The 18,987-nt window shown below is 41.3% G+C and overlaps 1 protein-coding gene across 4 annotated transcripts in view; it reads left to right on the top strand.

Annotated features, from left to right (window-relative positions):
- The first annotated feature begins 3,886 nt into the window (after nucleotides 1-3,886).
- LOC137147587 (clathrin heavy chain 2) overlaps nucleotides 3,887-18,987 on the top strand; it is a 50,104-nt gene continuing 35,003 nt past the window's right edge. For 3 of the 4 annotated variants that reach the window (XM_067539907.1, XM_067539910.1, XM_067539909.1), the window contains exons 1-2: nucleotides 3,887-4,074; nucleotides 14,041-14,248. In XM_067539907.1, coding sequence (XP_067396008.1) covers nucleotides 4,033-4,074; nucleotides 14,041-14,248 — 250 coding nt within the window. In that variant the 5' untranslated portion in view covers nucleotides 3,887-4,032. Of the gene's footprint in view, nucleotides 4,075-4,859; nucleotides 4,880-14,040; nucleotides 14,249-18,987 lie in introns of those variants that run through there. The other variant, XM_067539911.1, reaches the window with a different exon arrangement.

Genomic DNA, 18,987 nt, shown 5'->3' on the forward strand with positions numbered 1-18,987 from the left:
TGGCCTTTCCATCCACAGTATGGAAGGTTTTTGCAGGGTTATATGCAGCCTTTCTAAGAGCTTTTAGGTGCAGTGACTCTGCATTTAAGGGGAACCACAGAGCATGAGTTTAAACAGTCAGAAGAGAGTAGTAATAATAATAATAGATTACATTTATAAGGCCTGATCCAAAGGGCACTGTAGTAAATGAAAGGACTCCCATTGATTATAATAGGCTTTGGATCATGCCAATAATGCCTTTCCCCTGAAGGATCCCAAATTATATACACACAGGTGTCACTGTGCCCATCTCTGAAATGCCACCATCTCTGGAGTGGAAAGGCACTAGGCAGCCAATCACCACAGCAGCATAAGGCACGGGGGTTGGGAGGACAGGAAATTCTAGCTAGAGACACCAGGGCAAATCCTTACTCTTATAAAACATACCATATAGGATCTTTAATGTTCACACGGAGCAGACTGGACCTCGATTTGCAAAGTCTCCTCTGAAATGCACATACAGTAAACTGTATGGAACTCAATGTATCTACCTTAAAAAAGTCAAGTAGGTTGACAATTTTAGAAAAAATTCACAAAAAGTCAACATTATTTTTATTTTGTTTTGTTAAAATTTCAGAAACTTTCACACAGTTCTACCTGGAAGGAAGAAGAGCTGAGTCAATCCTAGTAAGGATCAAACCCTGCAGCTAGTGTGTCTATATATTTAAAAAATCAGATATTTAAACCATTAAGTACCCCAAGAAAGCAACAGCCCAGTAGGAAGGGTAATAGACTTGCAACAGAGCCCACATGAAGAAAGATGTTTTTTCTCTTGACTATTAAACAGTGAGCATGATGTTCTCGGGGGGTGTCCATTTACCAAGAGAAAGCATGGAATGCTGGAATCAGCTGGCTAATTGGGAGTGTCCATTGGTATGAAGCATTAGACAATTGCTGGATTTAGGAAGCTGTATTGGGGAGCAGAGAGAGACTAAAAGAGCCCGTTTGTTCTAAGAGTCTTTGTCACTAAACATGTAAATATTTTTGTTTATTTATATTCTTTGCTAATAAAGTTATTTCTGCTTGTAAAGCTTGAGATTCTGTAGCCTTCCAATACTTGTACTTTCTCAAAGTTTTGAGCCCCTGATTTATATTTCTTGCATCAGTCCTCAGGAGTCACAGCGCCATAATCAGGGTTGGGTATAGTATACTGTTTAAAAGTAGACGCTAGAAGAAGTTACATTAATCTCTATTGTGGACTTCTTTGCATTTTGGAGAGTATTATAAAACTCTCAAAAACAAACTTAATCAAGTTTCTTTTATTAGTTTCTTTAAAATTTAAAATGACTCAAGTCCCTACTCTATTTGTAAAATGACTGATATTGTAAGCCTACGATTCCAACCCTGAATATTTAAAATGTTGTTCTCTTGATTCCATACAGCTTGACTGTGCAATCAGGGAGTCCAAAAGAAATGACACTTGCTGATCATGCAGCAGCCATGACTCTGCCACTTTAGTGAACTGAAGAATTCCCACTAAAAAATCATCATTTTTTTGCCAGAGCTGATTAGCTGCAAATTTAAGGAACAGGAGAGGACATGCTCCAAAACTGCCATTTAAGGAACAGTGGTGGGTGCACCAATCCCTAGGTTTTGGCAATCACCATCAACAGTTTGAGTGAGAGGGACATGGATCAAACAGATAGAACTAGGAATATATGATTTATTTCACTCAATGACCAATTATGTCCTGCATGTGGGCTTGTCTAGACACAGTTTTTGGACCCATTTAACTGCGTCAGTTTAGAAACCTACATTGCTGCCACCTCCTAGTGTGGACTCAGTTATACTGCTATAAAGGGGCTTATATCAGCATAGCTTAGGAAAATACTACTATCGGCACCTTTCTATCTGTATAAGTGTGTCTATACTAGAGGATTGCAATAATTTAACTATATCTGTTTCTAAACCAGTACAGTTATATTGGTACAAAAATTTTGTGTAGACCCCAGCCCTAAGGCAGTGGCCTATGCCTAACACTGCAGAGGAACTTCCCCCATAAAGTACCTGACCAACTGTAAAATGTGGTATGTGGAGAGGGGGGGGAATTCCTTCTTCACTCCTGCTGCAATAGCATTGCCAGCCCCAAGTATTAAAGAATCAGGAGTCAAGCCCTAAATGAGATTGGCTTTAAAATAATGAAATTTATAAATTGGATAAACTTAGGGATATTTGTATTTGGCTTCTGGTCTTGAGTCATGAAGGGTCACTTCTTCAGTTTTTCTTTGCAACCAGAAGGGCTAGAAACTTACTTTTAAAAAAATGAAGCTGAGATTCTCCTATAGTTACATAACTCCAGAAGCAGGGCTTTTAGGAAAAACAAAATATCACAAGATTTTTGATAAAATTTGCAAAAGTTGGCAACTCTGCGAGCGATCAGCTTTCATCCCAAAGCATGATAATTGATTACTGCAGTTGAGCATGAATACTACAGCTATCAATCTTATTATTCACCTCTCTACCAACTGATGATAATCCTCTGAGGGACAGAGGGAAAGGGAAGGAAAATGCTTTTGCACCACAGTGCTTAACGTAAATAATAATTGGTCATCAAACAATTGAGCCACATTTTTAATGAAGCATCATTTGTCATAGCATGTTACCAATGTAATATCCTGCCCCAAAGTAGGTTGAGGGCACCAGGGATTCCAACTATGACTCGACCTCTACTTTTAATAGCCAAAGCCGCTGCTGACTGAGTGAAATAACCCAGCTCTGTTAGCTAACCCTATACCAAGCTCATGAAACACTAGCTGTGGCCTAGCCATCACAGAAAGGGAACAGTGTCCACACTAAATGGGATACACCCAGTTTTGGGCCTGATTTTCACAGGCAAGAGTCCCCTCAGTGCTCATTATCTCTGAAAAACAAGCTGGTTGCCTGAATTCTGAACAAAATAGCGATTAGTAGAAATTAACAGTTTGGTGTCAGAAATTTTTGTTTTGGCCTTTATAACGCACATGACGTAGATATTATGAGAGAGATTTATGGAGTAGCGGTGGGAATCCTGCTTGTGAACAATTTGATCATCCACTCGGGAGAATCTGATTGGGACAGGGGAGCGTTTTGCCAACCCCAAGCATTTTCTTTCTTTTTTGCAAATGGAGCAAAGCCCCAAAGCAGTGGGGGTGAAAATAACTGCCTTACTATTAAATCACAAGGGAAACCCTCTTGCTGCTGCTGACAGCTCAGCTGTGACCATCTGAATATGGGAGATTTAAAGAGGAAAGGGCCAGGGAGATTTCAAACGTCTGGATGAAATACACAGGGGTGGGGAGAGGAAAGAAGCGGCTTCTGAAAACTGCCTTACAGTAAAGGCAATGCAATCTGCGTCCCACCAAGGGAGCCTCAGTCTCTCGCCCTCAGACGAGCAGCTCTGCCTACATTCCGCCAGCAGCAGGCCCCTGAGGCTGGTGCTGGTCCCACTGCAGGGAGCCTGGCCTTGGAACAGCGAGCTAGGGATGGAAGAAAGATTAGATTGAGGAGGGGGGGGTCGTCTAGTCACGTGATACCATCTGGCCGGACTGGATCCAGGCTCCTGCGGAAGGATACCTAGGGCTTCACAAGTGCCTCTGTCTCTGCTCTCCTCAGCGGTGCATCTCTAAAGGGGATGAAGCCCCTCCGCAGTACCGTTGTGAACGCGGTGATGCCTCCTGTCCACACCCTCTCCCCAGTGGGAATGGGGGCGGAGAGAGAAAGGTGTCAGAGGGAGGGGGGAGGGGTTGTTAAGGGACTATTTGTTTGGAGACCCCGGCCGGCTGAGGAGCGGAGTGATCCCAAACAGGGTGAGTGGGCCCGCGGGCTGAGCCAGAAAAGGGAGCTGAGGAGCGTACGGTAGGATCCTTGAGTGCCCGTCTGCGCCTGCGCGGATCTCACGCCTCCTCCCCTTGCCTGTGTGCGTGCGGGGAGCAGCAACGTCTGCCCCTCTGACTGCTGCGGCCGGGTCCTGCGCCTCTGTTGCCCCTGGTCACCCTGCGGGGGCTACGCGCAGCCATGGCCCAGATCCTGCCCATCCGCTTCCAGGAGCACTTCCAGGTGAGCGGCGAGGGTGGGGGGCGCCTGAGCTTCCTCTGCCCAGCGCCTGGGGCGGGGGCTGCGGGCCGGAGGGGAGGGGCTGCGGCCGAGCAGCCTCGGGGTCAGCGCTGTGGGGAGCCTGCGTGGGGGAGAAAATCATTGTGAGGAGGGGAATGGGGAGCAGCGACACCCCCATGGAGGGGCCAGTAGCTGGGGGGGAATGGGGAGCAGCGACACCCCCATGGAGGGGCCAGTAGCTGGGGGTGAAGGGGGCGTGTGTGTGAGAGTGAGTGAATGGGGAGCAGAGACACCCCCCCCATGGAGGGGCCAGTAGCTGGGAAGGGGGGGGAGGATGGGGAGCAGAGACACCCCCCCCCATGGAGGGGCCAGTAGTGTTCAGGTTTGTGGGTGTCTGTGCAGGGGGAGAGAGTCCCCGTGTGCAATCCCCTCTGGGAGGGATCATGTGGATGATACACACAGAAGGTGCTGTCTCTTGGCTTGTCTGTCCCTCTTCATTGCACGAATATCCCTGTTTTAGACTGGTGCAGGGGAGGGCTCTGGTTGAAACTCGCCTGTGGGGAGAGGGGGTCCAAGTCCGCTTTAGGTGTGGGCTCCAGAACTGGCCCAGTCATTCATTGATAGCTCTCTTCCTTACAGCCTGTGCTATTTGTGCAGAGTCACTCACTGCCTGAGTGACTATCTTTTTTTAGGGCTGAAGTGGGAGGTCTCAGAGCTGCTTGTCGGCTTTACTCTCGCCCTGGAGAGCCTGAGGAACAAGGATTGGCATTATTTGTCTCTGGGGTTGGGAACAGGTTCTTCAGTTTAGGTGGGCTCCCTAATTTTTCACTGATGTTTGTAAATGACTATCAGTCTGCAGATCACAGGGATTCCTGGGGGACTTTGCAGCCCTTGCTGCAGATTGGAAGAGAGTTTACTAGATAAGGAGTAAAAAAAAAAAGGGGGGGGGGGAGGAGGGGGAAGATTAAAAATCTGGGCTTGGAAGCTGAATGGTCTCTGCTCATCTTCCTACAAAGTAAGATTAAAGTCCTCCCCCAAAACTGATCTGTAGCTTTCTTATTCCTGCATAAGGAATAATAGCAGCATTGGAAAACATCCATGAATCTAAAAGGGCAAACATGCTTGAATGATGGGAATAGTTTCAGCATTGATGTACAGGTTAACCTATTTTTCTGTGAATTGGTTATTGGGGAGGATGTTTGTAAACTGAGTGAGGGAGAATAGCTGCATCTGAACAGGCAGTTCAAGGCAGGAATTAAAGGAATTCACTAAATGAATGAGAGAACAGGAAGTGGACTGATAAGTGCGCTTGTCTTTGCACTGCCTCTCTCTGTCAAATCAGCATCCACTTCAAAATGTCAATTGTCTGCTACAGTGTAGGCTTGTTTCACTTTAAATGTTATCTGAAGTATCTCTTGACTTTATTACATCCCTCCCTACCCCCTTTCTTTTATTTAAACTTACTTTTATTCTCCTGCCCCCGTCCCCCACTGATCTCTAGACTTCTATTTACTATTAATAATATTGTGCCTTCTTTAGAAATACTGTTTTTAAAATGGGAAGGACGGCTCAGAAACTGACAAATTTCCTTCAGATTCTTTCCCTTTTCTTTCTTGCTTCACGGACTAATGGAGCATATTCTTTCCATCCCAACCAGCTCTTCGTGATTTGTGTTCATGAAATCTTGAATATCATACTGAGACAGGAAGTGGAAACAAGCTGGTATGGACAAAAAAGTTATGATTACAACATACCTTTTTCTAAATTAAGGACATTTATAAGTCTCCCTCTGTATAAAGCTTCTTGTCTGTCATTACTTAACTATTTGTGAGCAAGCTACACTAGAAGATGCTTCTGAATGGCATGCTTTTTTTTTAGTTCAGGAGGGCAGTGTTTAAAACTTGTGTGCAAGCACACTTGTCTCAAATTACCACTCCTTCCTGTCTTAACTCTGGCTCCTTTTCTGTTATTGCCAGCCCTTTTTCTATTTAATATTGTATGTAACAAAGCCAGTTTAGATAACCAGTAGTTGCTGTGGGGACAGGATTGAGTGCAAACGATATTAAACTAAATGGTTAACTATTCAGGAACTTTGAAGTACATTGTAGGTGTAACTTAATGTATTTTATAAAAGGGAAGGAATTGTTGGAGGGGAATTAATTTAAAGGTCACAATTTATTGAGTGCAAAAGTTATGGAAGTAGAACTGTGATTGGGAATTGGTCTTCAAATGTTTTTCTAAATAGTTCATGGTGCATACCTGGGCCTTGTAACCCACAGGTTCTCAAGACTTTCCTTTAGGTAACTAACACAGTTGCATTTTTGTTTCTAAGTGAAGAAGACTAATCTAAACCAGGGTTTCTCAACCTTTTAAGTAGCAAGTACCCCCTAACTTCTGAAAATTTTAAGTACCCCAATACTCAATTTTCCACTCTGAGAAATACAATCTTTCCCCTTTACCGCTGGACGACTGTATTTCTCGTAAAGCAGGAGAGTTCTGAGTTCTGCAGTGCTGTGTGACTGTGGCAGATCACAAAACCTCCTGCTGTTTCTCCCCTCCTTCCTTCTCCTTCCTCCATATAGGAGCAGAAATCAATGCCAGCCAATCACTATGGCCTGATGGCAGGGTCACATGGTATTCTCATCACACAGGTGGGAACTTGAGGTATGAGCAGGCACTAGCAGCCCACTAGAGTGGATAGCAGCGCTCCCTGTGGCTGTCCCTAGGATGTAGGTCTGGGGCAAATCACAATGTGTGGGCCCCTCTTAACACTTTTATACTGGTTAAATCTGGGGCTGTCATAGTTGTCAATTTCACTGTTCAACTAGAGCAGTGAAATTGACAACTAAGCTTGCCAGTAGAGCCCAGCTCCAGGACTGGGCAAGCCACTGGGCTCTTCACCTGGCTTTCTGGGCATCAGGCTTTGAGCTGAGGGGAGCTGCCCCCTTGGGCAAGTTGCAGTAGGCTGCGGTCTGACTGCCAGCCTGGGAGGTGGGTGACTGCCACCTGCTCCAAGCTGGCGCAGAGGAGGCTTCCCCACAGGCTTGAACCTGGGGATGTGGGCAGGCAGCAAGCAGCTGCTGCTTATCTTCAAACCAGGGCATGGAATGCTCTCTTGGCTCAGAACTGGGGTGCGGGTGGCAGCCAGCCGGGTGCGGGTGGCAGCCAGCTGGGTGCCTAGCTTGCAAGGTGCAGGAGGCTGCCACTGGGTTCCCACCTGGGAGCTGGGACGTGGCAGGACTGGGCGGCTGTTGCCTGGCTTCCCAAAAAGCTAGTGGCTGCTGCTCAGCAGCTGCCCCAGTCCTGGGAAGCTATCTACCTCCTGGCTGGGACTGGGTGGGAAGCAGGTGGCTGCAACCTGGGTTCCACAGAGGTTGGCGACTGCCACTCACTACCCTACACTGGATTTTTTTGCCGTATACCCCCTGGCTGTGTCTCATGTACCCTCAGGGGTACATGTAGCACAGGCTGAGAAACTATGATCTAAACTACATATTGTGCTATTGGGTGGTTGATCTCGACTTTGCCAACAAGGGACCTCAATCCACATTACTTGGAATAGGTCATTTGGTTTGATGTTTTTGGCAGAGCATATAGTGACCTAGGACTGAAATTACAGGAGTTCTGTAAGTCATATGGCAATATTAACTAGGTTTTGGGTAAACTTGTCACATTTTTGACACCATGCTGAGATTATTTAACAGATAGGGATGGAAAAACCATAATCAAGCATTCTAGGATAACCTTATGGCTTTTAGGGACGGAATCTTATTTTTTTGTCTGAAGCACAAGGTAGCTAATAGAGGCTAGTTTAGTTCAAATACTTTACATGCATCAAATAAGGCAAGAGTAGACATAACTCAAGTCTGAGAGTTCTTTTTCCTGCTTCTACATTTCTTACCTAAATAGCGTATATTTTCCATTATGCTGTGTCATGAAGTTAAGTGGTGAGAGGTTTTTTTTTTTTTTTTTATTTGGACAGGTGTGACTTGCTACTAAACTATATGCATCCTGTTTTTGGCATAATAGAGGGGAAGTAATATTTTAATAATGGTACTTTGATCACACAATCAGTTTCCATTGCTGTAAGAAGCAGAAAAAAATGAATTAATATAACTTAGCATGTGAGTTCTTCAAACCCGACACTTCTCACCACACAAAATAAACTGCAAAAATTTTCAAATGTATACAACAAAACTCTAGGCATTTACTTGTAGCTATATCACCTTCTAAGACAGGATTTATATAAAATCAACTTAAAAAGCTGTGTCTGAAGAAACCTAGCAGAAGGTAAAGACTTCTTAAATCAGAATTTGACTCTGAAACCCCAGGTAACTTGGTCTTGCCAATTGTGAACCAGTAAGAGCCTAGTCTAGGGTCTGGATTACTTTATAGCATTTATGAAGTCTGTCAAGCGGTTCCTTTTGTTGCATTTTAGCTGTCAGTCCTGTAGTGTAAAAATGCATATTGCCTTAAGTGGTAGCATATAAATGGCAGGTGACTTGTACCATATTTCGTAAATGGAATTGTCATAGGGAGGAAATGTGAGAGGAGGCTTACCAGTTGGTGTGGTGTAAGTCACTCTCTCAGGAAAAGCTAACTGGTTTTTAACATGAACAGCTTAACTAAAAGTAGACTGTGACAAAGTAACTTTTTCCAGGTTTTCCTCCAAAGGTGGTGTAACTTAGAGGCATAAACTGCCACTAGTTGACTAGTATGATCACCCTTTTCATCACACTTGTCTCTATTAATGTGCTTTTCTGCAAAATAGGAAGTTGTGCTCCTTTACATATAGCAGCTAAACATGTTCTGATATGCATTACCTCACTGACTGACTTCCTTGCTTCTTGCAAGGTTAGGGCTCAAGTGGGATGTTTTGCCACAAGAGAAGTAAAGCAGTGAACTTGGTACAATCAAGTAGAAGTTCTTGCATCAACTTATAAGAAATACTGCATTTCAATAGAATGGTCACCTTGCAGAAGAGGTTAGGATTGAACGTATAGTGAGTTGTAGCCAGTGGCAGAATGATATAGGCTGGCTTGTATTGTATCTGTTGGCATTGTATAAAGCCTGCTCAAAGATCCAAGCCTATAAAAACATTGTATTTCATGTTTACAAGCTGGTACATAGCAGTCCTTTGCCTTCTGCCAAATAGTCTCAGGTTAGGAGTTTCCTTATGACTTGAATAGGTGTGAATCATACCTTTTAGGTTAAACTATCTTTGTTCTTCCTCAGGGTGGGTTGGGGACATGAGGATTCCATTTTCTAAACGGAATACTTGCAGAAGCATGGAAGAATGATTTAGACTTTGGGCAGCTGAAGCAAGATTAAAATGTATATGTATGAAAGGGCATTCAAATAAGAACCTTGGAAAAAGTTCTGGCTTAGACAACTATGTATTTTTATGTTGTACTTGAAGCTATAGACTGATTACCAAGGTCATCACAAGCTTCTTTTTTCATTAAGATTTGCCAGAGTTTAGCATTGCTAAGTATTTTTAACTTTCTTGATCAACATTGGCAGGAGGTGGGGAGAGGAGGAGTAAACTTCTGAATAACTTTATAGCTCAACTCCTTTTTGCTTTTTTTTATTTAAGTCACAAAGCAATGCTTTAAAGAATTAGGAAGCTGAATTAGACAGTATCAAGCAGCCTAATAGGAGATAGTGAACACCAGTTAATCTGAGCATGGATCTATTGGAAATAATGGGACATTTGCTTGTGGAACAGGGGAGAACATGTACCCAGCAGGTTTCAAATGAAAGGTGGTACTGGATGAAACAAATTTGGAATTCAGAAAGCTGATTTTGAAAAAGTAAGCAAAGTCTTTAGGAGTCTTTTATCTTGTATGTGAAATCACACTAATGAGAGGCTGAGAAGCTGTATAAATGACCCCATTAAAGCCTAATCAGGAGGAGGGTGATATACTAAAGGATAGAGAGTAATAAGTCAGCAGGGGCTTTTGCTCTCGCTTAGAGTGTAAGCGGGGTGAATGGATAGGTAGAGCAAAAAAACCCAAATGCTAATTGAGTAGTCCCCTAACAAGAGTCTTGAAATGTCGTGATAAGACTAAAATGAAAACTGATCTGCTAACCTAGTTAGGAAGTAGAGTATCCTGGATAAGAAAGGGACAGATTTAGTTCACTGCTGTCTCTTCTGAAAAGAAGATGCAGGTCTCCTGTAGGAGGTTGTGTTCCTTGTTGCCAAGCAGTAAGTATATATTGTAAAGAGGAGATATCTGGCATTTTGTTAATTTCATAAGGGCTTCATTTGAGAACAGTAGAAATATTTTTATTAAGGTCTAAAACCTCGTTTGGATTCTAAAGCACTAAAATATTAATACCAGTAACTTGGACTTGGGGAAACTATACATTGGTGAAAATTAAAGAAGGTATACCATAATCACTTAGCATTGCAGGTTCCACATGGGAGTCTGCAGGAGGAAGTCCTCATATCTAGACAATAAAATATCATCTTGAAAGAGTGGGCAAGTGACTAAATGAATTTACAGTTACTGTCAAGAGTTCGAGGGCAAGGCAGAAAGATGGGACAAAATTCGAGCAAGCACTTACTCGATTCTCATAGTGACTAGTTCCTTGGGTTAAGTTTTGTTTGAACACTTATTTCAAGAGTTCTCTACAGTAGCTGGTGTATGACTTAAAGATTAAAAGGGAGGGCTGTTGGGGCACAGGGGTATGCAGTGTGGAAGGAAGAACACCTAATTGGTGATGTGATTGCTGAATAACAGTAGTTAAACCAGTGCATTCCATCAAAGCCATGGGCATGATTCTTTATTGACTCAGGTACATGCAGCATATGAAAGCCTATATAATTCAAATTACTAAAAATGTCTCTTGAAGTCTATGCTGTTAATGGAAGGCATCTCATGGAGAATATGCTCAAAGTGGGGAGGGCCAAAGGAAACCCATTTGTGAAAAATGGTGAACAGTGGAATAAAGTAAATTTACAAGATACAAAACCAATTCCAAGAGGATGGGAAGAAGGGGAATATAGGGGGACACGAAATTCAGTGCTGGCTTACTGCTACAATGAACATTATAGAAATAACAGATGGAGTCCCAAAAAAACCATTTTTAAAGCTGGCACCTGACTTGGCCTAAACCCTTCTGGTATGGCTAAATATGGAGGCTTGAGGTGAAATCCCCAGGAGTATTACTTCTAAATCAGCTCGTATGTCTTGAAGAGTCTCTGTATGCACAGAAATAGTCAGTTTCATAATCTATATGATGGCTAAACTACAAGTTAGGAAAGTACTTAACAGGATATCTATGTAGAATGACTTTCACTCCCATTTCCTATACACTAAGGGGAGCATAGTCCAAGTCACAGCATGTGACTAGGAACAGAACTCCTGAGTCCTAATTCCAGCTCTTGTCAAAGGCCACACAGGTGAACACAAGCTATGTAACTTTACCACTTATTAAAGGGTGGTAATTCTTCACAGGGCTATTGTAAGAAGTGATGTCTGAAATGCATGGAATGTAAAGTATTTGAATGGCAAATATAAGACTCAAATAGTTAATGCTATAAATCTCTATTACAGATAACATGGCCTTGGCATATTACACTGGCAACTGATTGCCATTTACAGTTTTATACTTTGCCAAGTATACTAATTGCATACACAGAACTCTCCTCAAAACTCGTAATTCAAAATCCTGAAATCTGACTTGAGTGCACAACTTATGTATGCATTAAAGTCTCTAATTGCTTCTCTTATAGCTCTTAACTTCCAAAACTTCATAGTAAAGAGGCTGCCAGTGCTTAAACTCTGCATGAACACCTTTTGGAATGAATGACCCATGATGCATACATTAATTTGTTACCTGAACATATTTAGATATTATGCTTTCATGTACATGATGGGGTGTCATCCCTAGAATGGCAACTGCCATTCTATCTCCATGACTTTCCAGAAGTCTTTACACCTGTATTGCTTTCTGCTTTACATCTCAGCTTTTTGAAGCAAACATGGGTCTGTCAGGAATAGCCCAGAACTACAGCAGTGCACTTCAGCATTGCATTGTAACAATTTAATCTGAGTACAGAGGTGAATCCTGAGGCATCTGTAGGTCCCATCCTCTTAGCTGAGATCTCTAAACACAAATGTAATAGGTTGTCAGTTACATACCCAGTGTGTGGCTCACTGAGTGTCTCACTTCAATTGTTGCCAGCTATGATCAACCAGATCAAAACATATTTAATAGTGTGTACATGACACCATCAATGTGACCAGTTTGTTGCTGTGGTGATCTTAGTCTGACCTGTAAAAGCACTGCTGGAATGGATGAGGAGGGCTTAATGCCTGAACAATAAGTTGGTTATGGTATCCCCCCAGTGTTTTGGCTCTAGGAGTTTTTTCACTTCCAGTACAATCAGAAGAGGGTGTTGGTTTCAATCTTATTCAGTCGGAAAGGGAACCATATTAGTTAGTTGAAGCTTTTTAAGAGATTAGCAATAAGATTTAAAAATCCATAAGCAAAGCTACTAGTGAAGACAATAAGACTTGCTGTTTGCTCCACTTAAATTCAGATACAGACCAAAATTATTTTGTCTATTTGCATATTAATGAGAATTAAACTAAACTTGCTGAAGGCTACCTTTCCAAAAAGATGGGCTCTGAAGAAGAAAACAGAAGGCATCAAATGTTATAAACTATCCCTAAACCAATTCTATAGGAGATGTCTCAGCTTTATAGTAACCTGAGTCATTGGACAGGGAACCATAAAAGGGAGAACTAAATATGTATACTATCAAAACAGTCCCTTTCTACCATGACTGACTGACATTAATTATAGGTGGCCGTTCTAGCAGAGCGGAAACCATCACTCAAATTGGGATTTATTTTAACCAAACTATCACTAGTTCTGGGCTCCTGGTCTCTGTTCAACTCTTTACTTTAGTGATAGTCTATCGGCAACTTAAAGTACATAACCTAAAATCTTGTGTCATTTCTGGATAGGTTTAACTACGTAGCATGAAGATGAATTTGTACATAATCAAGTAACTGACCACAATTACTGCAGTTACTGCTTCTCTGGATTTGATATTTTCTCGCACTGAAGGGGTTTTTCAGTTCTCTACAACTAAACCAGAACTGGACATAACTGATCCATAACTGGACATAACTGAATTTCAGTGACACAAACAACTGTCACATGCTTTTGGCAACTAAACTTCAGAGCCTGGCTATCTGCTTTTTAGTGCTAATATTTTCCTGAAAGTTAATTTGAGGCTGATAGGGGGAGTGAGCTGCTGCTCCTTAAGACTTAGACTGGGATTTTGCTCAAGTGTACATATGCCTTGTCCCAGACACACAGCCCATTGATTGACACTAATTTACCTTACCCAGATATGGTGCAGAATTATTAGCTGCACTACACTGCATTGTTCAGTCTAGGTTGAAATAGAAGTGTTGAGGCTCCTACTTCCTTAAGACAAGGGATTCTCAAACTGGGGGTTGTGACCCCCCCTCTCCCCCCCCTTGGTGTCATGAAGTGGTTATGGCAGGGGTTGCAAGGTGTCAGCCCCCATGCATGCTGGTAAAGCTGTTATGGCATGACAGGGAGGGGGGTGTCATCACAGCCTGAAATATTTTCAAAGGGTCTCCTAGCAAAAAGTCTTAGAACCCCTGCCTTAGACAATTCAGTAATAGAGGAAATTTGAGTGATATCTTAGTTTCAGTTGAAACCTCCCTTTGTCTGATTTATTTTCAAAGGTCAGTTTGAAATAGTGTTTGATCAGTCTTTTCCTGTTGAAAATTTCAACAAAACCACCCTAGCTAATGGGGATTCTCTTCAACCTGCTCTATCCAGTGTTCTGCTTGTTTAGTTTGTGCTAGCCTTCAGATTCTTTTTGAGTAAAGAGAAATCTTTCAGAGAAGCTATACAAGCAATCAACTTATTTAATAAAGTACTTGTTAAAGCATAAACAACTTTCTTTTTTATTAGCTCCAAAACCTGGGAATTAACCCAGCGAACATTGGATTCAGCACCCTAACAATGGAATCTGATAAGTTCATCTGCATCAGAGAGAAAGTAGGGGAACAAGCACAGGTAGTGATAATTGATATGAGTGATCCAACTACACCCATCAGACGTCCAATTTCTGCAGAAAGTGCCATAATGAATCCAGCGTCTAAAGTCATTGCTCTAAAAGGTGAGTTGTTAATGCTGTTCTTCAGTAGTAGCTACCATGCACCCAAATGTACTGCAAAACTCGTCCAAAAGGCAGCTCTGAGTCTAGTGAAACTTAGTTTTACTCAGGACTTCACTTTCTCATAAGTTTCTTGATTGTATGGTCTTGGATTTAAGAAGTTGAGCTAAATTTGCATGCACAGAGTGGTAGTATGCTAATTTCCCTGTAGAAATGTGACTAAGTTCCATCCTGAAACGGGGGGAGGGGGCACTGGATTTGGACAGTCCATAAACATTGAGCTCTTCTTTCTCAACAAATTTGCTGAAAAAAATCTTTGTAAATACCTCCAATTATCAAGACCAGCGTACTATGGTCTGCAAAGCATACTTGTATAGAGAATAAATCTTACTACCATTGCAGTGTAATGAATGTGTTGAGTGAAGCCCACTGTAATGTGTTTTATTAATATGTAATCTAAATGTGTACTAATGTCTTAATCTTAAAATATAAGATATTTAAAATGTGTCTGGAAATATGTTTGTTTAAATCACATATAAAGACAGCCAGTAGCTTATTGTAAGCTTAAATACTTGTCTAATAGACATTTAAACTTCAGTTGGCAGAGGTCACACGACTTAAAGTGGAAATTGTCTCTGCAGCTAAAACTTGTGAATGTCTAATATATATTAGACACTCACAAAAACTACTATAAGCTAGTTAAGTTGCTCTTGACTTTCTGGGTACTACCTCATGAGCTACCTGAGCGCCATGACTAAAAGCTTCCCTGCCTTTCAGAAAAGCAGAATAACTTGCTAACTCATTGGTGTTTAATCTTGAAATAACTGCTTCACTCTGTTACTATGTACTTTTCTTCCTGCACTCTTGTCTTAAACAGATGGTGAGTTAACTTGTCCTGACATTTCATGTTTAATGGTACAAAATGGTCTAATCTCATAAAAAGTACTGAAATCTTTACAGATATCCTATTTACTCTACAACTAATTGGGAATTTGAATCCTCAACTTAGTAACTGCAGTGGGAAGAAAACATTCTCTCTTTATTGATGTGCCATTGACCACTTGGTTGCTTTGACTATTGACTGTACCAACTAAAGGAGACCATATTAATGTGTATAACTGTAGTACAGTTGGTAGACAAAACCTGAGTCTCAGTACTCTTATGAGAGACCTTTTGCTAGCATGATGTCTTGTGTGCCAGTCATTTCTGCCTAAGTGTTGTATTTAGTCTGAAAAGTCATGGTGATATTATCTAGGGGTCCAAGAAATCTCTCTAAAATACCATCTTCAAAACTGGAATAGAAAACCTAGAACCTACCAGCCTAGACACGAGGTCAAGGCTGGTTTTTAAAGCAAACAAGCAATATTTTGACTCCAGCTCAAATTATATTTTAGCTGTTGCATGCATTTCCTTCAGGCTGCTATGAAAAGCCTCCATGTGTGAGAGCTGGGCAGAAGTGCTGAACAAAACCTAAACTGCTAATTGTAACTATTTTTGAGGTTTAATACCAGATTGATTAGAGTCTACTCTCCTTAATCATGATCTTGGACCCCTGTAAAGCAACCTATTGGCAAGGAAAGTGCTTCCAGTCTATTAATAAAACTTCATCCAGCACTTAAATGGAAAACTGTTAGCCTGTCCAGAACTGAAACTAACCTACTAATTATAAAACAGGTTCAGTGTCATCCAGCTTCTAACAATCTAGCTTTTTTTACCAACATTACTTAGTCAAAATCAATATTGTCCTGCTGTTGCAGAGTGTATGAGCTAATGTAGTCTTACCAGAGATGTAATTAAATAATATGTGATGCCAGTGTACTAAATAAAGAGATCTGTTAATGTCAAGGTCCCACAAACCTGTTGAGTGAGGCAGGAGATCCAGTATCTCCAGAATGGATGTGGGTAGAGGGGAGGAAAAGGAATGTTTAAAGCCCAGGGATACTGTCATTTGCTTAGCTATCCTTGGAGAATGGTGTATAAATTATGGAATTATAGCAATGTGAATCTTGCAAAAAAATTCAGTTTCCCAAAAATGTAGACTAGTTCAGACTTTCTCCAGCATTTAATAGTTGGCTGCCTGACTAAAGGGTGGAGCACATCAAACTTTCCCTGCTGATGGATTGTGGAGACTGCAGTCTAAGTTGTTATGTACTGTGCCTCTTTATAAAAGTGTGCGCCATGACTGGGAGTTGCTCACTAATTCTCAAATTATGAGCAACAGTGTACAATCTGTCTCCAATGGGAAATGAAATATTTCTAAAATTAGCAATTTATGGGGTGTGGTATAGTGCATAAAAATTGCATTTCTGGATTGCATGTGGCATTCCTCAGTGTACAAAGTATGACACTCTTTTCCTTGTATCCATGTATTTTTTTTTCTCTTGCTATGTTCTGTACCACAAGAGCACTCCCCAGTAACCTGGGATCATTTCAGAAGGCATTTCATACGTTAATCATGGGAATGTAAAAATGCAATTTCATGCTCTAGTCTTACAGAAATTTTAAATTCTTCTGCCACTACTAGAAAACTTTTCCTGTAAGTACACTAATGAAATTCAGACTTGCATTAAAAAGTGCAACTGAATGGCAGATAGTGGTTTAAAAAAAATTCTCACATTAAGTTTTTAAAACTTGAGTTTTGGCCTAATCCTTTGAGGAGGCTATCAATTGTCAGAGTCCTAGATAAGTAAACTAATGTCTTTCTTCCAAGTCATGGGAGATTAGGGTAGAAAAGTAAAAATCTTGTGATAACACTTGCCTCTACTCTAATCCCTTGTAGCGGAACATTAACCATTCCAATAAATGTTACTTGGATCGTAAGTGGAAACTGTAACACCCTGCTACAAGCTGCCCCTTAGTGCAGTTCTGAAGACAAGAAGAGGAGGCTCTCCTAAACAAGTCTGTGTTCCACTGTGATAGGGTCTGTGGAAGAAAACTCTTAAAAGGAAATTTTCAAAGCTACAGTATAAATACCATGACTCCTAATTCTTCATCTGTCTGTCAGATCCAGAGATCTATTGGCTAAGTAGTCTGCACTTCTAAATAAGTACTGTTTCAAATGTTCGAGCATAGCAGTTAGAATTGCTTCTAGAAGTAGACCTTAAAAATGAATTTTAGACATAACTGATACAGATCCCCTCATTCTGATTTAGTGATGCAAAGATTTCAGCTGGAAACTTAAAAGCACAGAAAATAAAATCGGGGTGTCCTTTTCTGTACATGATACATGAAGACTCCATTAGCAAAACCAGTTTGCCTTAATCCTACTAATATCTTCAGTTAAGGATACAGCAATTCATATGTCTCTGTAGCCCTCCTAAATGTGAAGTTTCAGAAGGGGCCTGTCCAGAGAAGGATGCTTTCATAACCACTTACCACTTCTGGCAGAAGCTGCTCTCTAACATACATACAAAAGATAATGGAGCAGTGTTCCGCTTCCTGAAATCTCTCTAGTCCAGCGGTTCCCAATCTTCTTGAGTGTGCAGACCACTTTTCAACCTCCAAACATTTCAAGGACCACCACATGCTAATAATTTCAAATAAAACTATACGTTTCCTTGGTGAGGATGTGTTTTCTTTTCCACAGATCCCCTGTAGTAGCCTCGTGGACCACCAGGGGTCTGCAGACCACACAGGTTGGGAACTGCTGCTGTAGTCTATACAGCTTCTGGTATCTTCAGTAGTGACTTAGGCTAATTCAGTCTAGGTGTCATATGTAGCTAAGCAGAAAGCTTTGAAATACAAAGTCTTTAAGCTTTGTAGTAAGCAGTAGGGCAAGTCTTTCTGGTAATGCCTTGTTTGACAATATTGCCATGCTTTCAAATACCTTCCATTCTAAATGGTTAGGGGTGCTTTGTCAGTAAGGTGCCATTTGTGTTTTGGAATCTTGTGTTGTGTGTCGGTTTGAGTAAAGGGAAGCCCACTATCTCATTTTTGGGAAAAATAACTCCATTTCCAGTTATTAAACTACAACTTCTAGTCCCTAGATAATCATATCTGATATTCTGTTCCCAACAGACCCACATTTATGCAATAGGTTGTCTTAGACAGTGCTGTCTTGGCTCCTCACATATTAAACAGCAATTAAAGTGGAAATTTTCCTTTAACTGCTGCTTACTAGCTAATAGCATAGTTAAATACAACTAACCCTCTTAGTGGAATGGGAAACAACTTGCAGCTCCATAATGGTATCGTAATTAAAACAAGAAATTAAATGTCTCATCTGCTTCTCTTGGAATGAAGATAAAACCAGGCCTACCAGACTTCTGCATGAAAGTTTATCTTCCTAAAAGTCTAAGGCCCCCTCAAGTCAGTTTAGTGTAGTAGGTCTGTCCTAGAAATCCAGTTTCCCTAAACTGGCAATGTTTTGTTCTTGCTTGGTAGAAGCTAAAATATTTGCATTCTATACTAATTGCAGCCCATCCAACTATTGTGCTCTTATAAATAGGCATTTTGGAGCAAGGCTGACTCTGTAAATGTAAGGGAAGATGCAGGTGACTTCAGCTTGTAGAACCTGTAACATTTCTATTAAGTAGAATATGGGCAAACACTAGTGTAGAATATAAATGAGAAATATGGAGCTGGAGAAACTGGGTATATTTAATTTGACCACTTAAACAACACATGGAGAGCCTGCATAACTTCTCTTAAAGTAAGATTACCTTTTGAAGTAGCTGTTTAGTTTACTGTAGTGTCAGAACCTTTGCATCTATGCTGACTCTGAACTTTCCAATGTGAGCAAA

This window comes from Emydura macquarii, unplaced genomic scaffold (genome assembly GCF_026122565.2).
Source record: "Emydura macquarii macquarii isolate MOO-44397 ecotype Brisbane River unplaced genomic scaffold, CSIRO-AGI_Emac_v2 contig_554, whole genome shotgun sequence".
NCBI lineage: Eukaryota > Metazoa > Chordata > Testudines > Chelidae > Emydura > Emydura macquarii.